Source organism: Pygocentrus nattereri, chromosome 17, assembly GCF_015220715.1.
Source record: "Pygocentrus nattereri isolate fPygNat1 chromosome 17, fPygNat1.pri, whole genome shotgun sequence".
Classification (NCBI taxonomy): Eukaryota; Metazoa; Chordata; class Actinopteri; order Characiformes; family Serrasalmidae; genus Pygocentrus; species Pygocentrus nattereri.
Window position 1 is genome coordinate 13110736 of NC_051227.1, and position 25604 is coordinate 13136339.

The window sequence follows — 25604 nt, forward strand, 5'->3', positions numbered from 1 at the left end:
AAGTGGCCAGTTAGTGAAATCACAAGGTGGGTGTTTCTAATAAAGTGGCCAGTTAGTGGAAGCATAAGGTGGGTGTTTCTAATAAAGTGGCCAGTTAGTGAAATCACAAGGTGGGTGTTTCTAATAAAGTGGCCAGTTAATGGAAGCACAAGGTGGGTGTTTCTATTAAAGTGGCCAGTGAGTGAAAGCACAAGGTGGGTGTTTCTAATAAAGTGGCCAGTGAGTGAAATCACAAGGTGGGTGTTTCTAATAAAGTGGCCAGTGAGTGAAATCACAAGGTGGGTGTTTCTAATAAAGTTTTTTTGCCACCTCTTTTCGACAAGCCCCGCCTCTTACACGGGCTACTGCTCCCGCCCCTCTTGCTTTGGGATTGGCAAGCACTTCATACTCACTGGCACGCGCGGCCCAGGAGAGGTTGAGCAATAGCCAATCTTAGCGCAAAGGGGGCGTGGCTTGACGGAAAACGGGTGTGAAAGGGAAAAACAGCAATGATAATAATAATGATAATAATAAAAACAGTGATAGTAGTAAAAATACAAGCGCGATAAACAAATAGGCGCTATATGTGCGCGCTTGCGTGTGTGGGCGGGCGTGCGTGCGCGCGCCCTCGTTCCATCATCCGTTACGCACCTACACCATGAGAAAGAGAGAGAGAGAGAGAGAGAGAGAGAGAGAGAGAGAGAGAGACACACACACACACACACACACACGCGCGCGCATGGTCTGGCAAAGAGAGACAACACAACAAACAAAATCTTACGTCAAGGTCTACGAGAGGCGCGAGAGGAGTCACCGTCAGCCGCGCGAGCTCCACGCCTGCCTACAAGTCAGTAGTGGTCGTCAGCACCATCCGTGTTTTTCTGTTTTTCGTCTCGTGCATTGAAGGCGAGGCTCGAGGCAGCACGCTTCCACCCCCAGAGGACCGAGCAGCCTGCTGAGTGAGTACGGCTGTTTATTGTTTATTGGCTGTTTATTGTTTATGTTTTGTTGCGGTTTTCTGTCGCTTTAGCGCGCGCGCTGCGCTCGTGAATGTTTGCAATGGCGCTTCGCTTTGCATGAAAGCCCGGACGGTCCAGTCAGTGAGGCGAGCGGCTGGACTGATGCAGGATGACCCTGCTGACACTGCACGCGGGTCTGTGGATGTGCGCGAGCGTTCTAAATCAGGGCGAGCGTGCGGGCTCGTGCGGCAGCAGCCCTGCAGGGCACACGGCGGACGCGCATGGGTGGGATGCTCCGGCGTGATGAGGCTGGAACTCGCGTCTTGCTCGGATCTTCCCGTTCCACCTTAAATGGTGCAGCAGTTACATTCAGGCGCCTCGCTGTTATTTAAGGTGGAACGGAAGAATTGGATTAAGAAGCAACTTCAGCTTCGTGCCATCCAATATGGCCGTGTGGGCAGCTGGGCTCACCGACGGCTCGGCTGAGCTCTGCTGCCGTGCGGCTGGTGGCATTGTTACTATTGTCCCTTTAAAGGCTTTAAAGGGCCGATATCTCACATTGACAGGCGTTTTGTTTTTAGAATCTGAGCTCCACTTGTGACGTGTATGCGGTTGAACAGCCGTTTGGACCCTTTTTAAACCCCCTTTATGCCTCAGCATTAAAACGTGCTTTCTGCCTACTTTGCCTTTAAAGGGGAACTCCACCCATGTTTCAGAATTCCCGCGTTAGGATGTAAACAGTAATTCAGATGACAGTTTTTAAACCCCCAAAGGGAAATTAGTGTTCCAGCAGCAAATATGACATAGAACACACCTAAGAATTGTAAAATATAGTAAGAAAAGATTAAATACTATGCAATACTATACGATATAACTATAACTATAGACGTACAATATAAATATAGACACATTTTCTTTGTATTTTGTGTATGTGTGTGTGTGTGTGTGTGTGTGTGTGTGTGTACAGCTGTAATTCAGAGAGGTTTGGTGTGAAATGCTCCGATTTAAAGTCAGAACTGTTCACAGTGGTGGTGATAGGAACCAGACGCCCCCCTCTAAAAGCTCCTCACAGAAAGTTCCTACATGAAATGGTTCTGAATTCACTGCCTGAGGACTGAGATGCTGCTTTATGATAGTTTTGAGATGATTTTGGCCTTAAACTCCATTAATGGTGGAGGGATACATGCAGGGCACTGTGCGGCAAAATAGTCCCCAAAGAAAACTGATCATTCCAGATTTTCCACTATTTTCCATCATCAACATTCCATATAAACTCAGAAGACTCGTGTAGGTTCTCTGGTGGTTCTGGATAGTAATTAAAATGTCTATATTTGTGTTGTAGTCATGGCGACCCCTGGTTCCTATCACCACCACTTTAAATAAAGTTTGAAAAACTGGTGAAATTGCCCTGGTTGTGGTAAAACCAGGCCTAATCTAAATGATGGTGCTCCAGACTTTGTCAACATTGTAAAGTGGCCATTTAGTGGAAGCACAAGGTGGGTGTTTCTAATAAAGTGGCCAGTTAGTGGACGCCTGGTTCCTGTCACCACCACTGTAAAGGCATCTGAACCATTTCACACCAAACAACTCTGAGTCTCTTTGTTTACATCACACACTCTGTGAAAATTTTGAAAAAAATGGTGGAATTCCCCTTTACCAATGATATGCAAGTGTCCTGTCCTGTGTTGGGCCTCATTCAAAAAGCAGTCCAGGCTGAAACACTCTGTGGGCGGGGCTAAACTGCTGTAAGATGAATAGGTGGGTGTGTGTCTATGAGGACTGTGTGCACTGGAGAGTGAACAGACATTTTAAAGCAGTGTTTATGTTCTAGATCAGTCTTTTTTTATCAGGAATGTTTGTTTTTCCAAAGCGTGGTGTAATCCAGGTGCCTCTGTTTTCATGAAATCTTTATAAATTTCACCTATAATTATAAGCTCATCGCAAAATTGGATTAAAACAAACACTTGGATCATTAAGGAAGAACACAGAAGATAAGATAATTATGAATGAAGGACAGTACTGCTACTACTACTACTACTACTACTACTACTAATAATAATAATAATAATAATAATGATATATGAAAGTAATTTTTGTTATGCTGTATTGCATTCATGTGAGACTTGTTTTCAGCTGCTCAGTATCTGAAGGTATAGTAATGCCCCCAATGACTGACTACTGTACATTATTCAGTATCTACTATGAATTATTCAGTATCTACTATGAGTTAGTCAGTATCTATTGTGAATTATTCAGTGTCTACTGTGAATTATTCAGTATCTGCTATGAGTTAGTCAGTATCTACTATGAATTATCAGTATCTACTGTGAATTATTCACTATCTACTATGAGTTAGTCAGTATCTACTATGAATTATTCAGTCAACTTTATTTTGAATGGTTTTTGTGATGTCGCAAAAGATGACATTTGCATATATCCACCTTTCAGCCTACAGCATTTTAACACAGAAGATATGAGGGGTGTTTCAGGCCGGACTGCTTCTTTATTGAAGAACAATACGGGGGGGATCCAATCAGAACAGAGCTCATTTACATATTTGTCTTGAAGGCACTGTAATAACAATTCAATTCCATGTGAAATTAATTAAAATGTAGGGTATGGGCCCCTTAAGAGAGCCTTTCTTAACAAAGTCCTTTTCAACAGTCAAAAGGATAATAGTCTTTGCTCTTGGTCTCCTCTAATGATGTCCCCGCCCACTTCGTCAATGTGTTCACCATCCGTCAGCGGGCCGAGTTTCATGGACTTGGAAAAATACACCTACACAATATGAATGATCCTCATCGCCCACTGCAATATGCTCCGAGTTGAACTGCCATCGGTTTGAAGGCATTTCTTCACTGTTCGCTTGTAAGAAAGTGACTCGCTCAGATTTGGCAGCAGGTCTGGTATCTGGGACAGAGTTCCACTGTCAGTGCCAAAAGCTGTGTCAGTCAACTTTACGCTCGAGTGAGCTTTTCAAACACTGGGTCAGTGGGCCTCTCTAAAGCAGGCCACAGTATTGATCCGGAGAGCCTTTACAGTAAGGGCTGGCACAGTTTTACTCTCTGTACCATGAAAACAATAATGATTTCTTATTTTACCTTTTTAACTGACACTGCATTCTGACCACCTCCTTGTTTCTACGCTCACGTCCATTTTATCAGCTCCACTTACTGTATAGCTGCACTTTGTAGTTCTACAGTTACAGACTGTAGTCCATCTGTTTCTCTGATACTTTGTTACCCCCTTTTACCCTGTTCTTCAGTGGTCAGGACCCCATGGACCCTCACAGAGCAGGTACTATTTGGGTGGTGGATCATTCTCAGCACTGCAGTAACACTGATGTGGTGGTGGTGTTTTAGTGTGTGTTACGCTGGCATGAGGGTATCAGACACAGCAGTGCTGCTGGAGTTTTTAAGCGCTGTGTCCACTCACTGTCCACTCAGACACTCCTACCTTGTGGGTCCACCTTGTAGATGTAAAGTCAGAGACGACAGCTCATCTGCTGCTGCACAGTTTGTGTTGGTCATCCTCTAGTCCTTCATCAGTGGTCACAGGACGCTGCCCACAGGACGCTGTTGGCTGGATATTTTTGGTTGGTGGACTATTCTCAGTCCAGCAGCGACAGTTAGGTGTTTAAAAACTCCAGCAGCACTGCTTTGTCTGATCCAGTTGTACCAGCGCAACAGACACTAACACATGACCACCACGTCAGTGTTACTGCAGTGCTGCGAACAATCCACCAACCAAGTAGCACCTGCTTTGTGAGGGTCCATGGGGGTCCATATCCTTGTAAAGCTGTCTTTAGCAGCCTGAACATTGCCCACAAGGGGGAGCTACTAACACTCAAATTGCTTTTGTGTGCATCATTGAAAGAGAGGAAACCCACACCAGAAGGAGCTCACTGATGGATACTCATCACATGTATATGAAGTAGGTTAAATGTTTGCTGTTATAAATTATGTGTGTGAATCATCAAAATACTCATTAAATCACTTGATTATTAATATAATTGACAATGACAGTCCTGGACAGATAACAATTTTTTTTTTAACTCGTTCGTGTCCAACGAGTACATTTAGTAATGCGCACAACTTGTTTTGACTGGTTTAAAGCAGGACTGCCCAAAGGATGTTTGATTTAGACCACTAAAAAGTTGCCCTCCCACCCCCCACCCATCGATAAGAGAACTAACAGGTTTCTCTACTGTATATAACATATTACATTCTTATTGCCCTGTTAATGTTGTATATTTAAAGTATTTTAGTTACACAATATAGAGAAATATCCTGAAAAACATACAAGCTTGACCCATCTTTTTTATTTGTATACTGTTTTGGTCCTCAAGTCTACCACAAACATTGCATAAAAGTTTGGGCACCCCTGGTTTAAGGGGATTATATTTTGTATAGTTGTGTTTTAGGTGAACATCTGTACCTCTTTGATTTTTTACTGATTTCATATCATTTTCACTGTTGTTAAGATTTGGGCTCAAGTTCAGAGAACAAATGGACCAAATTTGTGTAGGAATCCCACGTTTTCTAAATTTCTGCATGATTCAGTGTTTGAGATGTCAACAGAGTCATTCAGAGTGATTTAATGTGAAAGTCTCTAATTCTACAATGAACAATATCATAAAACAGCGTCTCAGTCATCAGACAGTGAATTCAGAACCATTTCATGTAGGAACTTTCTGTGAGGAGCTTTTAGAGGGGGACGTCTGGTTCCTATCACCACCACTGTGAACAGTTCTGACTCGGTAAGTTTATCTAGAACAGAGCGTTTCGCTCCAAACCACCCTGAATGACATCTCAACCCGTTACCTGTGTAGATGGTTTTCCTTTAAAGCAGATTCAGAAATATCAGTACACTCACAAACACATTGAATCTCGCATCAAAGCGTTTATTGACGATATACTGCTGTATTGGTGTTTTGATCTCAGTCCTATAGCCTGTGTTGGCCTGCAGACTCCCATGACCCTGATTTAGATAGCTGTTCAGTCCACTCCAGTACGCTGAAGGAGTCATGCCTGTCGTGCCATTTTTTCCAACAGAGCGGCTCTTATCTGGCCGAGGCCGTGTCTGTTGAAGCTCTCTGCATTCTTCACCCAGACGCTCTGCTGAGGATACGGCCTCTGCCTGTCCCTTTACTGACAGCGGAAAGTGCATTGCTTGTTGTGGGTGTTATTACTAGGGCGCAACTGATAAAGTAACTGGACAATAAAACAGGATGATTTCAAAAAGATTCATCTGATTTCAAAATGATTAATTTCACCTGTAAATCATTCCAGATCAGTGCAGTGAACTGTAAATGGTTTAAATGAGCATAAAGTTCCTTATGTCATTTTACAAGGTCTCAGTCTGAACCACCTCCAGCTGTACGGACGACATCAACGCCCCAGTCAATCCCATACTGGATTGAGCGTGTCGGGTGTCGCTGCACTCACAGCTCATTCAATGTGATTTCTGAGATCCAGTGCTGTGGAACCAACGCCAAACCCTCTGAGCTGTTGGAGCTTCACTGTCCACGACAATCACGCTGCACAGTTATGACGGATTCACTCTTATTGATGTGGAGAACGCAGAACGCTTCCTACTCAGGGGTCGTATCTCCTCTCAGACTGAAGGGAGCCAGTCAGAAACTCTATGGCCCCCTCTTACAATTGGATTGTGATTGGTTCCTCCGTGCCTCACGGTCAAAAATATGGTGTGTTGAAATCAGATGAATCTTTTTGAATCACCCTGTTTATTGATGCCCTGTTTTTTCTGTATTATAAAAATATTGCCAATCACAGGGCTGGATAATATGACACTATACATCATTATCATGACACATTACATCACGGTAATATGCTTTTCTTAACATGTGGTGAATAATGTCTGTGCTTCGAAAGCACTGACCAACTGCCTGTTTCCTAATAAAGAGCAAAATTTATCCTGTTTAACTGGATTTAGTGCCAAATATTGAATAAAAATTATTGTGTTTACAGTTTTTAGTATTAGATAGTATTTTTTCAAAATATAGTACTAATGGCTCTTCTTTCTCTTGTTTCTCTATTTTTACATAATGTGTATCTTAAATTTATATATATATACACAAAATGGCCAACATGAAAGTTCAAAGGGTCAAGAGACCATCTACTATTCTGGAGACGGCGACCTCCAGTGGCAGAGAATGGAGGAGAATGGCAGGCGGCAGATGTGACACTCGAGTGCTCGGTTAACGGTTTGAGGTGCCAGTGTTTGAATACTGAAGTCACTCTTTGGGTGTTATTATTTACATTTCATCACTGTGAAAATATTCAGACCAACAGTTCAGGGAACCATTGATCTTAAAGTGACTTACAGTGTTTGTGAGTGCTTGTATTATTCTTTGTTTGAACGTGAATGCACTGCCACATTGTTAAGGCTGTGATGGAGAAGACAGAGGTAGTACAGCACGTCCAGCTTTGGCACAGGTTCAGCACTAACTAGGCTAACTACTCAAGCTGATGTTAGCCTGGTCCAGAAACAGTGAGAATGTTTCTCTGTTAAAGTAACATGTTGGCACATCGTCCACTGAGGAGAAAAGATCACGTTTTCAGATTTTAACCTTGTGCGGTTACATGAAAATTAAACCCACAGCTCTGCACTCATTTGGTCCAAAGTTTTTGCCCCCTTTTTGTTGTTGCTTTGGTTAAATGGTTAAAATGTTAAAACAACCTTTTTCTAAAAGAGAGCTGATGAAAAACAAGAACTATATTCAGGATGAGCAGATGTAGTTTCGGCTGGGGATTGCCAGTTCCACAGCTCTGCTACGCTCATTTCCATGGTTACGCGACACTAAATTGATTCGAAGGCTGTGGGGAAATCTACAAATAGGTCTCCTCTGTCCAGCTGCCATAATACAGATGATAGAACTACAAATATAGCCTGGACTGGTTGATAAACATCCATCTGAAATACAGCTACACCATTGATATGTGGATCAGTGGGCTAAGCCCATGTTCATGACTGTGTTACACTTGTTACAGCGGTTGCGCTACACCCATTTCCATGGTTAGGATAAGCCCACTGCTATGGTTACTCAATGCTAATCACCATGGTTTCGTGAAACCCATTTCCATGGTGACTCTAAACCCATTTCCATGGTTCCATTAAACCCATTTCCATGGTTACACCACACCTATTTCCATGATACCCCCCATTTCCATGGTTACACTACACCCATTTCCATGATACCCCCCATTTCCATGGTTACACTACACCCATTTCCATGATACCACTCATTTCCATTGTTGCACTAAACCCATTTTCATGGTTACACTACACCCATTTCCATGGTTGCAGTAAACCCATTTTCATGGTTACACTACACCCATTTTCATGGTTACACTACACCCATTTCCATGGTTATGCTACACCTATTTCCATGGTTACACTACACCTATGTTGCATGGTTACACTATGCCCATTTCCATGGTTGCATTAAACCCATTTCCATGGTAATATTACACTGATTTTCATGGTTACACTACACCCATTTCCATGATAATACCACTCATTTCCATGGTTACACTACACATTTCCATGGTTTCATTACACCCATTTCCATGGTAACACCTACCATTTCCATTGTTATGATACACCCAATTCTATGGCTACACTACACCTGTGTTGCATGGTTACACTAAATCCATTTCCATGGTTGCATTAATCCCATTTCCATGGTTACACTAAGCCCATTTCCATGGTTACACTAAACCCATTTCCATGGTTACATCACACTCATTTTCATGATACCACTCATTTCCGTGGTTTTGCTACATCTATTTCCATGGTTACACTACACCTATGTTGCATGGTTACACTATGCCCATTTCCATGGTTGCATTAAACCCATTTGCATGGTAACATTACACTGATTTTCATGGTTACAGTACACCCATTCTTATGATAATACCACTCATTTCCATGGTAACATTACACTGATTTTCATGGTTACAGTACACCCATTCTTATGATAATACCACTCATTTCCATGGTTATATTAAACCCATTTCCATGGTTACATTACACCCATTTCCATGGTAACACCAGCCATTTACATTGTTATGATACACCCATTTCTATGGTTACAATACACCTATGTTGCATGGTTACACTACACCCATTTCCATGGTTACACTACACCTATGTTGCGTGTTTACACTACACCCATTTCCATGGTTACGCTATACCCATTTCGCTAGAAGTAATAGAAGAGTTCTGAGAATTTCTATGATAATACCACTCATTTCCATGGTTACATTACACCCATTTCCATGGTTTGCTGCACCCATTTCAATGGATTGCTACACCTATTTCCATGGTTACACTACACCTATGTTGCATGGTTATGCTACACTCATTTCCATGGTTACACTAAACCCATTTCCATGGTTACATTACACCCATTTCCATGGTTATACTACACCCATATCGGTAGAAGTTATGAGTTCTGAGAATTTCTATGATAATACCACTCATTTCCGTGGTTACACTAAACCCATTTCCATGGTTATATTACACCCATTTACATAGCTTGCTACACCTATTTCCTATGTTGCGTGTTTACACTACGCCCATTTCCATGGTTACGCTACACCTATTTCACTAGAAGTTATGAGTTCTGAGAAGATGTATGATTACTGGCTGAATGCTAATACAGTGAAAATGAAGAATTAAAGATATTAATTGAAAGTATTTGCACTCTTAGCAAAAACCTCTTGCTCGTACCCAAAAAGGTCTATGACTTAAGAAAATAGAGAGAGCCCCTTTGGTTGCTATATAGAACCATTTTCCATGTTGCCATGGTTCTGTCTACCGTCACCTTCTCTAGAGAACCTTTAAAGAGCTCCTTTTTAAGGTTGTGTATTTGAGACTTATATGCATATCGGTGATCTAAACGTTTCTGACGGCCGAAGCAGGGCGATAGATCGTGCTGTGTTAAACGGGTCGTGGACTCGTGGTCTTGTTACTGTGCCGAGCTGGAGGCTGGAAAGTGTCCAGGAGGTTCCAGAGAGAGGCTGACAGCTCTGAGGTGTTAGTAGCTGTTGTGACCTGCATAACTGGCCCATATCTTCATCCAGAGAGTGGCTGTATCTGTGTAGCTGGGTGGAAGGCTGGTTTCCTCCCTTCCTGCCAGAGAGGCTCAGAGTCTTGACCGATGAAGGATTTCTCTCCAGTTTAGTGCCTTTCTTTACCGTCTGTACTGCATGAGCTAAAATCTTTCAGCCTCGTAAGCTTTCCTCCCAAATTCCTGAACAGATAATGCCTCGTAGCGAGCTCCTCTCCATATTGTTGCGATTGTGTCGTGCTCTGGAATTGGGGAGGCTGCTTAGAACCAGAGCAAAACCAGACCAAGACTGGTTTCAGGGGTAGGCCTATCACATAGCATTACCTGACGATTAGTTGTCGCGGAAATAATTGCAATTAATGGTGTAAATGTGTGTTTGTTCATTTTAAAAGCAGCTAAATTGGCTGATTAGCTGCAGTGCTTCCTAACAGCTCACACTGGGCCATGCTGACATGAACTGATGTACTGCACTGTAGTGAGAACCGGCACAATAACAGGGTTCTACAGTTAGACAGAATCATGTGTGGAGTCAAGCAGAGCTTTAATTGTTTTTTGCTTGAGATTGTAAAAATGTGGGCCAAAAAAAACTTATTTATAGTTTTACACAAAAAAGTTGGTTCTTCCAGTTAAGATAGTGGTTCTATATAGAACCATGAACACTCAAAGGACCATTTGCATGCTTAAATGGTGAAATGGTTCTTCATATTGATTCAAAAGAATTCTATGTAGCACCAAAAAGCGTTGTCAAGCTTGTAACAACAGAAAAAACATTTTCTAAATAGTAAACAACACATTCCTCATCAATCTGAAGAACCGGCACAATAACCATGCAGAGAACCCTTTTAAGCATGCAAGTGGTTCTTTGAGTGCTCATGGTTCTATACAGATTCACTGGGCCTCATTCTCCAGCTTGTTCTTAAGTGTGTTCTTGATGAAGGTTCTAAGAAAAAGTCTTTGTCAGATTCATGACATGATCTTAAAGCGCAGAACGGTTCTCACCTCTGTGCTCTTGAGTGTGTGTAGATTCTGTTCTTACCCAAGAACAAACCCTAGAGAAGAGAACATTGGTGAGTCAGAATCGTAAAAACTGCATAAGTTAAGAAGTTAACTTAAGAAGGACGGCTGGTGAACGAGGCCCACTGTCTTTACTAAAGAACCCTTGAAGAACCATCTTTTTAAAGAGTGTATAATAGACCCTTAAGTGACCCTTATTAGTCCCACTACGGGGAAATTTAACCTCCACATTTAACCCATCAGTGCAGTGAAACACCACACACACACACACTAGTGAAGACACACTAGGGGGCAGTGAGCACACGGTGGGTAGCCCTATCCATGGTGCCCGGGGAGCAGTTGGGGGTTAGGCGTCTTGCTCAAGGACACCTCAGCCACGTACTCTCAGCTCAGGGGATTGAACCAGCAACCTTCCAGTCACAGGGCTGGTTCCCTCACCTCCAGCCCATAATACGCATGTCACATGCTTTAGTAAGCCATAGTAATTGTCCGAATGTACTGTAAGATTCTGAAGGAAAGAGAACCCTTGAAGAACCATCTTTTTACCAGAGGGTACCAGAAAGGTGGCAGCACTCGCAGCCCTAGTTATGGTTTTGTAGAGAACCGAAAGTGGTTCTTCTGTGGCTTCACCCCGAAGATCTCTGTGGAAGTAAGTTTTCTTCAGGAAGGACCCTTCACTGTGACGGGCTGCTGCTTTTCTCGGGCATGTACGGCTCTCCGTGCAGCACGCTGCAGCTCCCCGATCTGAAGGAGCTGGCCTGAGCTGTGTTTTTCCTGGACTCCCTGATGCTTTTCCATTCTTCTGCTTGAAATTCAGATGAGAAAAGCTGCCCGCATGAGATTAAGCAGGCCACTTTTTACAGCAAAAGAGCCTTACCCTTTACTCCTGGCCTCTAAAACGTTTGTCTTGGGTTTGTTTGTGGTGGTGGGGAGCGGTAATCCTGCAGTGTTGTGTTTGGCTGGAATAATCCCAGATTAAGTGGGTAAAACCTGGTGAGAGTGAAGGTCAGATTACGGGTCTCCTGCGGTGATGGAGCTGATAACAGAGGAACTGTGAACCCGGGATCATCCGGCCCTTGATGTGGACGGATTTGCTAATTGGGCTGATGTGGGAGATGAGCTCACGGGTCAGTTTTACAGGAACCTTAGCGAGTTCTAACAGATGTTCGCCTGGCTCTGTGTGCGGTCGGTTTCTCAGTGCCGTGGTTTGTGTTACGGCTTGTTGGCTCTGCAGCGCTGTGAGTAGGTGCTGTGCATGAATCACTGGCAGTGTGTATCCAACTGAGTGCCTTTCTGCCCGCTGATGAGGTTCTGACGCTGATCTCATAACTGTGTGTGGCTTAAAGTTCACAAACAGCTCTGTGATGTGTGGGCATGTGCAGGAGCACATCAACGTTAAAGGAATTGTTGCAACCAGGAAGGCACCAATACGGGAATTCTGGACTGATGTTCCGATACAATATTGTTCTGCCGATACGTAAACATTTCCAATTTAGCATAACAGAAAAATATATTTCTGCAGGGTTACAAATGGAGTAAAATAGAAAAATACGTAGACACAGTTGTGTGAAAAAGTTTGAACGCCCCCAGTCAAATTATATTGATTTCCTAATTTAAATAGTTTAACAAACTTAAACATAAATGTGCCATTTTCTTTACATTTCTTTTGAAAAAAACCCCACAAAATATGAAACGAGCTATAACTTTTGCACAGGCCACATTTTCACTTGTGTTTTCCCCAAATGTGTTAAATTTAGCTATTAAACTGTATTAAAATGTGCAGAGTGCGTCCTCCATGGAGAATCTGTGCTAATTTTGATGTAAAGAATGACGGTTAGTAGGCGCTGGCTACAGTAATGATTTCTTGCTGGGAATGGTAAAGACACGATAATCTGTCTGTGTCCAAAATACATCCCAGAGCAAAGAAATTCCCAGCTACACTGCCTTAAGAATAATATACGAAGCTTTTATTGACACGTGGCAATATGAATAAATATGCAGACGCATTCCGGCCTACATGGGCCTTCAGCAGGACACAAAAAAATGGCAAAGCTGTATCCATCCATAAACGTAAACATAAATATGGCATTTTTATCTACATTTTAGTGCACAGTTTTTGTTTATTTGAAAAAATCTATAAAACGCACAGGTCATATTTGGTCATATTTTCCCCAAAATATGTCAAATTTAGCAATTAAACTGTATTTGTGCGTTAAATGTGCAGAAATGTGTTCTCTGTGGAGAATCGGTGCTTATTTTAATGTAAAGAATAGCCGCTAACAGTAGCTGGTTAGCATTACACAAATGAAAACATGTAAATCAATGTTAGCATCTCTGACTAAAGCATTCCCTCAAGCTTTCCCAAGGTTTTAGTGTGGAATTTGTGCAGGAGTAAGTCCGTGTTTACAGAATGCTTGATTAGCACGGCTAATAACAGAAGGAGCTGTGGCACATATACAGATATGTGACAAATAACTTGAGAAATTCAGATGTCTAGAGAAACTTGTGAGCACCACTGGCTTGTCTATACAAAACTCAGTCCTGTTTCTATTAGTTATGTTTGAATTTACTTAGGGCGGCACGGTGGCGTGGTGGGCAGCGCTGTCGCCTCACAGCGAGGAGGGCCTGGGTTCAATTCCCAGCCGGGTGACCAGGGTCCTCTCTGTGTGGAGTTGGCATGTTCTCCCTGTGTCTGCGTGGGTTTCCTCCGGGTTCTCCGGTTTCCTCCCACAGTCCAAAGACATGCAGTCAAGCCAATTGGACATGCTACATTGCCCCTAGGTGTGAGTGACTGTCTGTGTCTGTCTGCCCTGCGATGGACTGGCGACCTGTCCAGGGTGTGTCCTGCCTTCCGCCCGAAGACTGCTGGGATAGGCTCCAGCACCCCCCAGACGGAGAAGCGGCTTAGAAAATGGATGGATGGATGGATGGATGGATGGATTTACTTTGGTTGTTAAATATAGTGTTTATTGCTGAATAAGCCACTGTTACCCTAAAAAATGTGTTTTCTTAACATGTAAATAAATAAATACACTATAAATACACTGTGGCATAACACCGAATACTAGCTGACACATAAACCAAACAAAACTAGTTTGATGTACTTTTTGACGTACATTACGAGCTTTCGTAATTAAATGAACAGGTTATCCTGAAACAGGAATGCAGTTTCATCTGCTGGTGATACTCTTGAACCTCAGATGAGATGCCTGCCTAAAGAATTACGGGCGACAGAAGGCTGTGAAGGACAATTCGGTAGTGTCCCCAAAAATGCACGGAATGTTGGCTCCGTTTCTCAGCTGTATTTAAAGGATGCTTCTTTGATGTAGTAGCGCTGTAGAAATGTTGACCGCCTGGACTGCAGCCTTGCTTTTGGAACACAGCTTTTGGCTTCAGAGGTTGCACGATTACTCATGCAAACATGCAAGTTTGGGCACTGCCAGTCACTCCTTTGTGAGGTTTTTTTTTTTTCTTTTTCCGGAGAACAATTCTGCACATTTGAATGCACAGTTACTGTTTACTTGCTGAATTTTTAAAGTTATCAACCCATCAGGAAAACACAGAGTACCGTTAGAGACCACCCCACATAGTAAGAGGATATTGGACCACTGTTGGTCCACTGATGGCAGAGCTAGTGGTTGATAATCAGTGTAAAGGACTCTAATGGATGAACAGGTGTTCTAGGACTGATTATACAACCCCTGGCAAAAATTATGGAATCACCACTCTTGGAGGAAGATCTTTCAATTGTTTCATTTTGTAGAAGGAAGTTAATCAGACATGCCACAAAACTTATTTTTCTCAAAATTCCAACCTTCTGACATTAAGAAAACAATAAAAAAAGAAATATAATTATTGTCAGCTGCACTTGTGTTTTTAGATCAAGTAGAGGAAAGAAATATGGAATCACTAAATTCTGAGGAAAATGTTATGGAATCGCTCTGTAATTTGCAGTTCTAAAACAAACACCTGCATCAGATTAAATCTCCTGATTAGTCTTAGTGCTTACACCTCGGAGAGCTGTTGCACAAAGTGGATTGACATGAATCATGGCTCCAACACGATGTCAATAGAAACAAAGGAGAGAATTATAAAACTTCAAGAAGGTAAATAATCACGGAATGTTGCAAAAGATGTTGGGTATTCCCAGTCAGCTGTGCCAAAAATCTGGACCAAGTACAGACAAGATTGGAAGGTTGTAAAAGGGAAGCATACAGGTAGAAAACATCAAGGAAAACATCAACACGTCAAGATAGAAAACTTAAAGCAAAATGTCCTGAAAACAAAACGCACAACAAAACAAATGAGAAACAAGTGGGCGGAAACGGGAGTCGATGTCTCTGACCGAACTGTAAGAAATCACCTAAAAGAAATGGGATTTACATCCAGAAAAGCCGAACGAAAGCCATCATTAACACACAAACAGAAAAGAACAAGGCTACAGTGGGCTAAAGTAAAGCAATCATGGGCTGTTGAAGGTAATCTTCAGTGATGAATCGAGAATCTGCATTGGGCGAGGTGAGGATGCTGGAACTTTTGTTTGGTGCCGGTCCCATGAAATTTATAAAGATGACTGCCTGAAGAAAACATGTAAACTTCCACAGTCATTGATGATCTGGGGCTGCATGTCAGGTAAAGGCACGGGGGAGATGAGTCATTACTACTTCAGTAAATGCCGAAGTCTACACTGAAATTTTGGACACTTTTCTTATTCCTTCAGCTGAAAGGATGTTTGGTGATGACTTCATTTTCCAAGATGATGATGCATCTTGCCATCGGGCAAGGGATGTGAAACCTTTCCTTCAAGAAAGACACATAATGTCAATGACATGGCCTGCAAATAGTCCAGATCTCAATCCAGTTGAACATCTCTGGTGGAATTGAAGAAAATGGTCAATGCCAAGGCTCCAACCTGCAGAGCTGATCTGGCAAGAGCAATAACACAGTTGGAGACAGATTGATGAAGAATACTGTTTGTCATTAGTTAAATCCATAGCTCAGAGAATTCAAGCTGTTATAAAAGCCAAGTCTCTGTGATTAAGCGTTTTCTACAATATGAAACAATTGACAGATCTTCCTCCAAGAGTGGGGATTCCATCATTTTTGCCAGGGGTTGTAGATGCATTTGATGGTTTCCTTTTGGGATCTAAAGGTGTCCTACAGGATACTAGTGGTCTCTAATGCTAACCTCTTCCCATTAGAAAGCGAAAGCACCAGGTTTGAACAGTAATGGTTCTAATGTAATGGTAATGGTATTTTTTTAGCAGAGCAATGCTGATGTTAGCATGACTAGCAAAAAATGAGAGCTAGCCACAGGTTAGCAAGATATACGGCTATCCAGCCCACCGGTGTTTAAGACAAAATTCCACTCATCATCGCTCATTTTCCACTCACAATCCAACTTACTGATTTTTCCTTCCTCCTTTCTTTAATTGTACTCTGTAAATTAGTTTGGTAAATCTACGAGAGTGTAACAGTAAATAATGTTAATCCAGCTTAGTGTCCATGTGAAAGTCATTTTATTTCAGGCCTAGTCATCATTTTTCTCTCTGAGTCGTTTGTAATATTACTCTTAGTTTATTTTCCAACATAAAAGTCTCTGTGCGTTTAAAATGTGTTTGAGGAGATGAAAAAATTGTTAAAGCTTGTGTGCAGGACAGTAATCTGGGTGGTCCGAGGGTGGACCAGCAGTGGCAGACCCACCCTATCAAGCCGGCAGAAATTGTGCTCTGTCGCTCGGCTCGGAAGTGTGAAACGTGCCGATTTGAGACTCTACATTTGTGCTGCAAAGTGGGGGGAAAAACTTGGAGGCCTCCATGAACGCGGGTGTTGTTAACAATAAGCTAGCCAGCTAATGTTAGCAGTATACATCCCTGCTGGAAAAGAACCAATAGGATTAAAACCTGATCAGTTTGCTTTCTAATAGAAAGTGGCTTAAATGTTTCCAATACAGACCGCTGGTTTCTTGTAGAAGACCTTTAGGAAACCATCAGATGCATTTAGAACCAGCCGTTAGTTAAACCATTAGAGTCATTCGTTCTGAACCATCAGCCATCTGTGTTTCGCACACTGAGGAATTAGACCTCCTCATTTAACCCCTCCGTGCAGTGAAACACCACATACACACTAGTGAAGACACACACTAGAACGCAGTGAACACACTTGCCCAGAGCGGTGGGCAGCCCTATCCATGGTGCCCGGGGAGCAGTTGGCAGTTGGGGGTTAGGTGTCTTGCTCAAGTGCACTTCAGTCATGCACTGTCAGCCGAGGGGATCGGACTGGTGACATTCAGGTCACAAGGCTGGTTCCCTAACCTCCAGCCTGTGACTGCCCCATGAGTCCCTGTGATATCAACCCATTAAAAACCCAAAATACATTACAAAACCATCAGGAACCAACAGAAACACATAATGGTTTCTATGTTTTTTTTCCAGCAGGGATGATAATTTTAACATTTGTTATAAAAATAAATAAATAAATGAACAGTATAGACCAGTATGCATTCCATGCTGGTCTAAGATGGTTTATGCTGGTCTGGTGATGGTTTGGCTGGTCACCCAACATGGTCATGCTGGGTGACCCACACACCAGCATCCAAAATATATCTTATCACATGTAAACATCTAACATGTAGTCAATATATCTAATATCTCTCATTATGCTGTAAGAATATTGTGAGATTATTAAACTTATTTCTAGACATTTTTACTTGTTTTTAAGCAGTTTTATCTTATAAAAGTGTCTGATTTCATTGGCAGATCATGTTCTTTGTTTTAATCATTATTTCCTAAAATGAGCAAAATTATCTTCATTATTTCTCCAAACAAGTGAACTAATCTGCCAATGGAATCAGACACTTTCACCAGATAAAATCACTTAAAACTAGTAAAAATGTACAGAAACAGGTGGAATAATCTTAGAATATTCTTACAGCAGAATCATAATGAGGGATATTAGATTTATTAACTACATTTAAGACATTTGCACCTGATATTTTTTGCAGCATATGCTGGTTTCCTGGTGAGCAGCTATGCTGGTTTTTCTAGCAGGGTGAACTTCATGGTCAGTGTTGCTGACGTCTATTAAAATGATCATAAGCACAAAACACTGAAGGTAAACAGTTTCCATCAGGGAGAACCGAGTGGCTCTGAAATCACTTTTACACACAAGCAAAGTTTCAGTTTAAGATTTATTTACAACTTAGTTCCAAGTTTAAGTTTAATAAAAACTGGCTTTAATCTCAGGATCACAGATGAGCTCCTTTACTATGTTGATCTGTAGGCGTCTGTTCATAAACATAAACCAGCCCAAACTAATTTACTATAAAATGAAATGGTGTTTGTAGAAATTCAGAAAAAAGCCGCGTCAGTCTCGACTGCATATGTGGACATATTTCTATATTGTGCTCTATTTACACAAAGTTAGATTAGTTCATCATTTATGTTGAACAGACTCTCCCAAAGTTTTACGCTGCTGCGCTGACGTTGAACCGTGTGCTGCACTGGGTCGGTATGACCAACAGGTCAAAACCAGCTCTAAACAAAGTGACCGCTGGGCCCTGATTGGTGCTCTGGCTTTGCGCTTCTTTCGTTTTGACATGTTACATTTTTATACACCCAGAAACCAAAAGGAACGACAGATTTCTCAAAATGTAGTGGAGGAAAAAGTCAGATATTAGACTCTGAAATGTAGTGGAGTGAAAGTAAAAAGTCGCCCAGAATGGAAAAACTTCAGTACAGATACACGAAAAACTACTTAAGTACAGAAACTAATTACATTTACTGATGTAAATATCTCAAAGTATCGTGGTCATATTTTAGCCGTATCGCCCACCTCTAGTCATCCGTATATCAGTAAACTGACGTTTCACTCTGAAATGTTAACATGCTAGTAAAGAACGAATGGCAGTTCACATTACACCAGTGATAATCAGGCTAATCGGCTGCTGTTAGCTTTTATTCATCGCTAGTCATGCTAGCAATTTTGGATGGCATTCCTTCTGGCTGTTGCTGGGATTTGACGGTGCGGCGTGATCAGCCCCCCCATTGTGGGCGATTCTTTGAGTGTGAAATTTGTGGACGAAGACTGAAAGAGAGAGAGAAGTTATTTGTAAACATGCTGCACTTTGTCCTCGGGGCGTTCAGGCATGTGACTGGCGCTCGCTGGGTGGACCGCAGAGTTCTCCGTAATCAGCTGGATGCCGTTTCCCCACGGCCGTGTTTCAGGAGAGAGGCTCTTTCTCTGCTCCAGACCCGGAACACAGCAATAAAACATTGTGACAAAAGGCAGCTTTGTGCCAGACTTAACTTGGCCTTCCATTGCCCATCTCCCTCACTGCATGGCTGACCTCATTTTATCAGTTAACTCTGATACTTCATGGTGACTGTGTCCTCAGTGCTGGCCTGGAAAATGACTTTTCCCAGAAATTCTCAGCCCTAATGGAAAAAGACCTCGGTAATGCTACAGGAATTTCATATTCCCATGGGAATCGTACAGTACATTCAATTACCGTAGTTTATTAAAGGAAGTTACATACACCAGTCAGGCATAATATCATGACCACCCCCTTGTTTCTACACTCATTGTCCATCTTATCAGCTCCACTTACTGTATAGCTGCACTTTGTAGTTCTACAGTTACAGACTGTAGTCCATCTGTTTCTCTGATACTTTGTTACCCTGTTCTTCAGTGGTCAGGACCCCCATGGACCCTCACAGAGCAGATTACTATTTGGGTGGTGGGTCATTCTCAGCATGGTGGTGGTGTGTTAGTGTGTGTTGTGCTGGTATGAGTGGATCAGACACAGCAGTGCTGCTGGAGTTTTTAAACACCTCAGTGTCGCTGCTAGACTGAGAATAGTCCACCAACCAAACATATCCAGCCAACAGCGTCCTGTGGGCAGCATCCTGTGACCACTGATGAAGGACTAGAGGATGACCAACACAAACTGTGCAGCAGCAGATGAGCTGTCGTCTCTAACTTTACATCTACAAGGTGGACCGACAATGTAGGAGTGTCTAATAGAGTGGACAGTGAGTGGACACAGTGTTTAAAAACTCCAGCAGCACTGCTGTGTCTGATCCTCTCGTACCAGCACAACACACACTAGCACACCACCACCACGTCAGTGTTACTGCAGTGCTGAGAATGGCCCACCACCCAAATAGCACCTGCTCTGCTCTGTTTAACAACATTAAACAACACAAACAGGTCCCCTTGTTAGAGGACATATGCCACCTTGAGCCTTTGTGTGGGGTTGTCTGCACAGCCACACCTCCAGAGCTTCGGTCCCAGCACCAGCCAACAGCAGATAACTACAATATGTACTATGTTTATTGCTGTATCGTTTAAAATATTAACCACTTTTATAGGTTTATAAGTTTAGAAGATTCTCTGCCGTTGTTTGTGAGATAAATTTAGGGAAAACACAAAATACTGCTAGGAACAAAAAGTTCAAAGAGCCAAGACCAGACCACGGTGTCTGTGATTGATCTGAGGATTTCGTTTGAGCCAGTCAGTTAGATATTTCTTCACTACATCATAGATCATTTGCAAAAAGTTGAGAAAATTTCGACTCAACATGACGCTTGTCGTTAAATCCCACCTACTCCCCACAGGAAATGACTGGACATCTGTCTCTTTGTTGCCTGCTAGTGTGAACATGTGGTTAGTCTTTCAGTTTGCTTACTTCAACACTCCATTTTTCAAAATTCCTGCATAATTAACTGGTTAAGATGTAATTAGAGCAGTCCAGAGAGGTTTGGTTTGAATCTCTCTGTTCTAGATAAACTTCCCGAGTCAGAACTGTTCACAGTGGTGGTGATAGGAACCAGACGTCCCCCTCTAAAAGCTCCTCACAGAAAGCTCCTACATGAAATTGTTCTTTATTCACTGCCTAATGACTGAGACGCTGTTTTATGATAGTTTACAGAACTTGGAGTTTAAGTTCATGGTTCATGGTGGAGGGATACATGCAGGGCGCTGTGCGGCAAAATAGTCCCCTAAGAAAACTGATTATTCCAGATTTTCCACTATTTTCCATCATCAACATTCCATATAAACTCAGAAGACTCGTGTAGGTTCTCTGGTGGTTCTGGATGGTAAGTAAAATGTCTATATCTGTGTTATCTTGTAGTCATGGCAACGCCTGGTTCCCATCAATACCACTGTAAAGAGATCTGAACCATTTCATACTAAAACCCTCTGAATCACCTCAAACACTGGATTATGAAGGGATTTTGGAAAACGGGTTCCCCTTTAAGCAGTAATTGTGTTTATGTGGAGGCGATTTACACATTTGAATTGAGGAAAATCAGTGCAGCTCTTCTTACATTGAGGCCTCTAATCATAATGTTGGCTCCCCTTTATCTTCCACTCTATTGTTTGTGTAATCAAGGACTCATAACTCTGGTTTGGTACAGGCTTTGAATGCTGTGTGTCTTTGTGCTGATAGAATTATTTATTTATTTGAGTGTCTGTAGCAGAGCAGGGCTTCCCTCAGGTCCAGCTTTATGTATAAAAAAATCTGGAATCAATTTATGAAGGAATGTGCGAGCCTGTTTAACAGTGCTGAACTTTACATGCCGTTCATAACTGTGTCCTTCAGCACTGCCGTCCTGGTGCGGCCGGTGTAGACCTGCTCGTTTGTGTTGTTTGTTTTCCAAGAATAAGGAGAAAAGCTTCCTGTTGTGTTATTGATTGGCTATCGACCTGTTTTGCCTCAGAGAAGAGACGTCTGGAGCAGCTGGACTCATAATGTATAGCCTTCCTGGACATATTACAGACCCCAGCTGTAATGCAGTCCACATCCACATCCACAGGCCATTTCATTACACCACTGAAATTGGAGGCGTACAACAGGCTGTTCTACAGAGCTGGAACAAAGTACAGACCACACAAAGAACCGTTTACTGTCGCAATGCAGTTATATTGAGTGCATTTACATGCACTCAAAAATCTGATCATAATCAGATTTCAGATTAGGATTCTGATAAAGAGGCTGGATTTTAGCTCAGTGAACTTCTACTCTGATTTCTTTCGGATTTCTCAGTCTGAGCTTGTGGAAAAACAGACGGCGGTACTGGAAATAAGCGAACAGCGTCACCTCGAGATGCAGCAAAACACTTAAACCAAATGCATGCTTGACGAAAAGAAGGATTTAAATATTCACCTTCTAGATTACATATGCTCATGTCACTGTTGTCAGAATAAAACATTGTATCTCCAATATGGTAACTTTACAGGAGAAGGGAAAAACCTACTTTACTTTTAGTGTAAGTCCGTGGAACTAGAATTTTTTCCAAGTCATTCTGGGTCATTTCTTTTGGTCCATTCATGACATTTACATGCATTGTAAAGGGCAACTGCGGAGCCTCGCTGGTGACCTCCTGTAAAAATGAAATAATGCGTGGCCACGACTTAATCATCTCATTCCCACGCCTTACTAAATCAGCATTATTTTAATTATACACAATGGTGTTATCATCAGGGCTTCGTAGGAAATGGACATTTTCAAATTATGTCAAAAAGTGAAAAATGTCAAAAATGGAGATACAATGTTTGTTCCGCAACGGTGATATTTTTAGGCAAAGTAGCGCAATGTTTTAAAAAAAAGCCTCATTATTTAAGTTTGAGTGCTATGTTACGTTTATGTCACATCTTCTTCTGTAAGTTTATTGGCTGTGTTGCAAAGCATGTAAACGCTTTGATCACATTACTGACAAAATCTGATTCTCTGCAGTTGCCAGGTTATTAAGTGCATGTAAACGCACTCACTGTAGCAATAATCTGTGTTATTTATCTATTTTGCAGGATGTCGGAGGCTTTGACGCAGCAAGAGCGACTTCAGGCCATAGCTGTAAGTGCACATTTTCACACAGAGTGACATTTGTGTATACATCCACTCTCTATCATTTGCCTAGTTTTACTAGACTACCACTAGCTGCCAGAGTCTCTGATACAGGATAAAGGACAGAATACAGGATATTGCTTCATCAGCCAGAAATGAACCCAGTACCATTCGCCAAACTACACGGGCTGTAAGAAGCTTTACAAACTGGCTGTAACAAAACAACATTAATACTGATCTGGAAAAAACTGACAAAGATGAGCTGAACCTGATATTGGGTCAGTTTTATGGCTCAGTCTGATTTGGTCAGACTCTGAAGATCAGACGACACGTCTGGCGAATGGTACTGGGTTCATTTCTGGCTGATTCCAGGTTGTTCAGCTGTTCTTCTGTCACAGCTGCCGACTGAAAAGCTGCTCAGTGGTGACGACAGTTTGGGAATTTAGTGTAAGGAGCTGGAAAACGAACTGCAGGCTGAGCAGCGAGTGGGCGGAGCTCGTTACTCTGATGTAGCAACAAGCTGCTCGTTAATGAACTGTAATTAGGAGGAAGGAACTGAACATTAAAACATATTAAACGGCCCAGTTTATTCATCTCTTACTGTATTTATTTACCTGTTGTATTAAAGCAGTAGAACACTCCAGGAGTGAGTTATCAGCAATAACATCAAGGTGATATGATGATCTGCGCCCACCAAATCACAGCTGTGATGTTATTTCATGATAAAACACTCTCAGGTTCTACTGCTTAACTAATGGAAGTCTAATTCTGCAGGTGAGAATGGTACACAGAACCAGCCTAATACATGTTTCATTTGCTCTGAAAGAAAGTGCTGAAGTCTGGAAGCAGTTTTGATAGAGCTTAGTAAATAAAAATCAATACATGCTGCTTCCTCCTTAAGTACAAAGATGGCAGGACAGCTCACAGTGATGGGTCCATCAACATCACCAATAATGAAACAAAGTGCACTGTGATAGAGTTTTCTGTACTGAAGGAATTGCAGTCATACGGATGGCTTTGATTCAGTACTGAGAACATTGTAGCCTGAACAACTTTCTTTCTACTTTCAGAAGAAAAGTCTATCTGTCTTGTTAATGTGTGCCCTAAGAGATAGCCTGTCATCAATCCAAGTCCAAAATATTTGTAGCCATTCAAAGTATTTACCGTTAAAAACGTCAATTCTGTGAGATCTGAAAAAAACAACACATTTTGTCTCCCTCTCAACAGCACTTTTAGGCTAACAATTTCTGTAAGTTTAAACGATTCTATAAATATTCCATGGGCACTGTGCAAGGCTAGCGCAAGAATAAATGACCGTCTCATCTGCAAAAAAATGAATTCTAGAGTTTTCAGTGTGTTTTCCAACTTCATTATTTAATTACATTAAATGTAATCATTATATGTATATGTAATGTAAAACACACTGGCCCAAGGATAGATCCCTGTGGAACCCCACTGATAATTTCCAGAAATTGTGATTGTTTTCTGTGATTTGTGTTCTATTAATAAAAAAATTGTGGAACTTCTGGTCAAATCCAATCACAAACAACCTTTATATGAGATCATATAATCATGTCAATGTGCTCATGGGAGTTGTAGTCAGTTATTTATAGTCAGATATTTGTGAGCTAGTTTTTACTTTATAAGGCATGTGCAGTATCAATGTTTTCCAACTACTCACGTGTAAATTGCAGTGCAGATTAAGTTCTATTGTTTACAGTAGGAGTGTTACGGGACACATTATCAATTTTCTTCGATACAGGGGTCACGAGATGATACGGGCTGTGAAAGGAATACAAATTTCATTCAATAAATTGTGGAATTTTCCATAGTTCTGTTTTGCACCATCCATGATATTCTTAGAAGTAACAGCTACTAAAAAAGCTGCACTGTGCAGCTCATGGAACTGGAAAAGTTAGGAACTGGTTTGGTTAGCCTACCTTTGATGCTTGAACAGCTAAGCTGTTTGAATGGGTGAGGTTTTTTTAGTCTAATACAGTTATGATGGGCACATAATAATTGAGTGTTGACATTCCTCAATGTGAGTATCAAAAACCTGTGCTGAAACCTCAAATATGCAGACTCATTTGTGAAGACATCGTCAACACAAGATCAGATTGTAAATGAATTCATAAAACCAACACTAGAGAACAAATGTAAACACAGGGCCTCATGATTCTCTAGGATAGTTTTGGCTCATATTTAAAGGTGCATGAGTCAAAATTGAGCATATGTGCATCTCTAGTCGTTAAAGCACTGTCGTTAATTCTCTGTGTGTTTGTGTTCACACACCGTCAGCCAACATTAAAACTCATTCATTGCCCACTTTATCAGCTCCACTGACCATATAGTTTCACTCTGTAGCTCTACAGTTACAGACTGTAGTCCATCTGTTTCTCTGATACTTTGTTACCCCCTTCTACCCTGTTCTTCAGTGGTCAGGATCCCCATGGACCCTTAGGTACTATTAGATACCTTAGGTACCTTTAGTACCTTAGGTACTATTTGGCTGGTGGATCATTCTCAGCACTGCAGTAACACTAATGTGGTGGTGGTGTGTTAGTGTGTGTTGCGCTGGTCTGAGTGGATCAGATACAGCAGTGCTGCTGGAGTTTTTAAAACACCTCAGTGTCGCTGCTGGACTGAGAATAGTCCACCAACCAAAAATATCCAGCCTACGGCGTCCTGTGACCATTGATGAAGGACT

General features: G+C 41.8%; 1 protein-coding gene across 1 annotated transcript in view; it reads left to right on the top strand.

The window, feature by feature from the left end:
• The first annotated feature begins 671 nt into the window (after positions 1–671).
• The window catches only part of palm1b (paralemmin 1b), a 41468-nt gene continuing 16535 nt past the window's right edge, over positions 672–25604 (top strand). Inside the window, exons 1-2 of the mRNA XM_017706305.2 lie at positions 672–938; positions 22861–22906. Coding sequence (XP_017561794.1) covers positions 22862–22906 — 45 coding nt within the window. The 5' untranslated portion in view covers positions 672–938; position 22861. The remainder of the gene's footprint in view (positions 939–22860; positions 22907–25604) is intronic.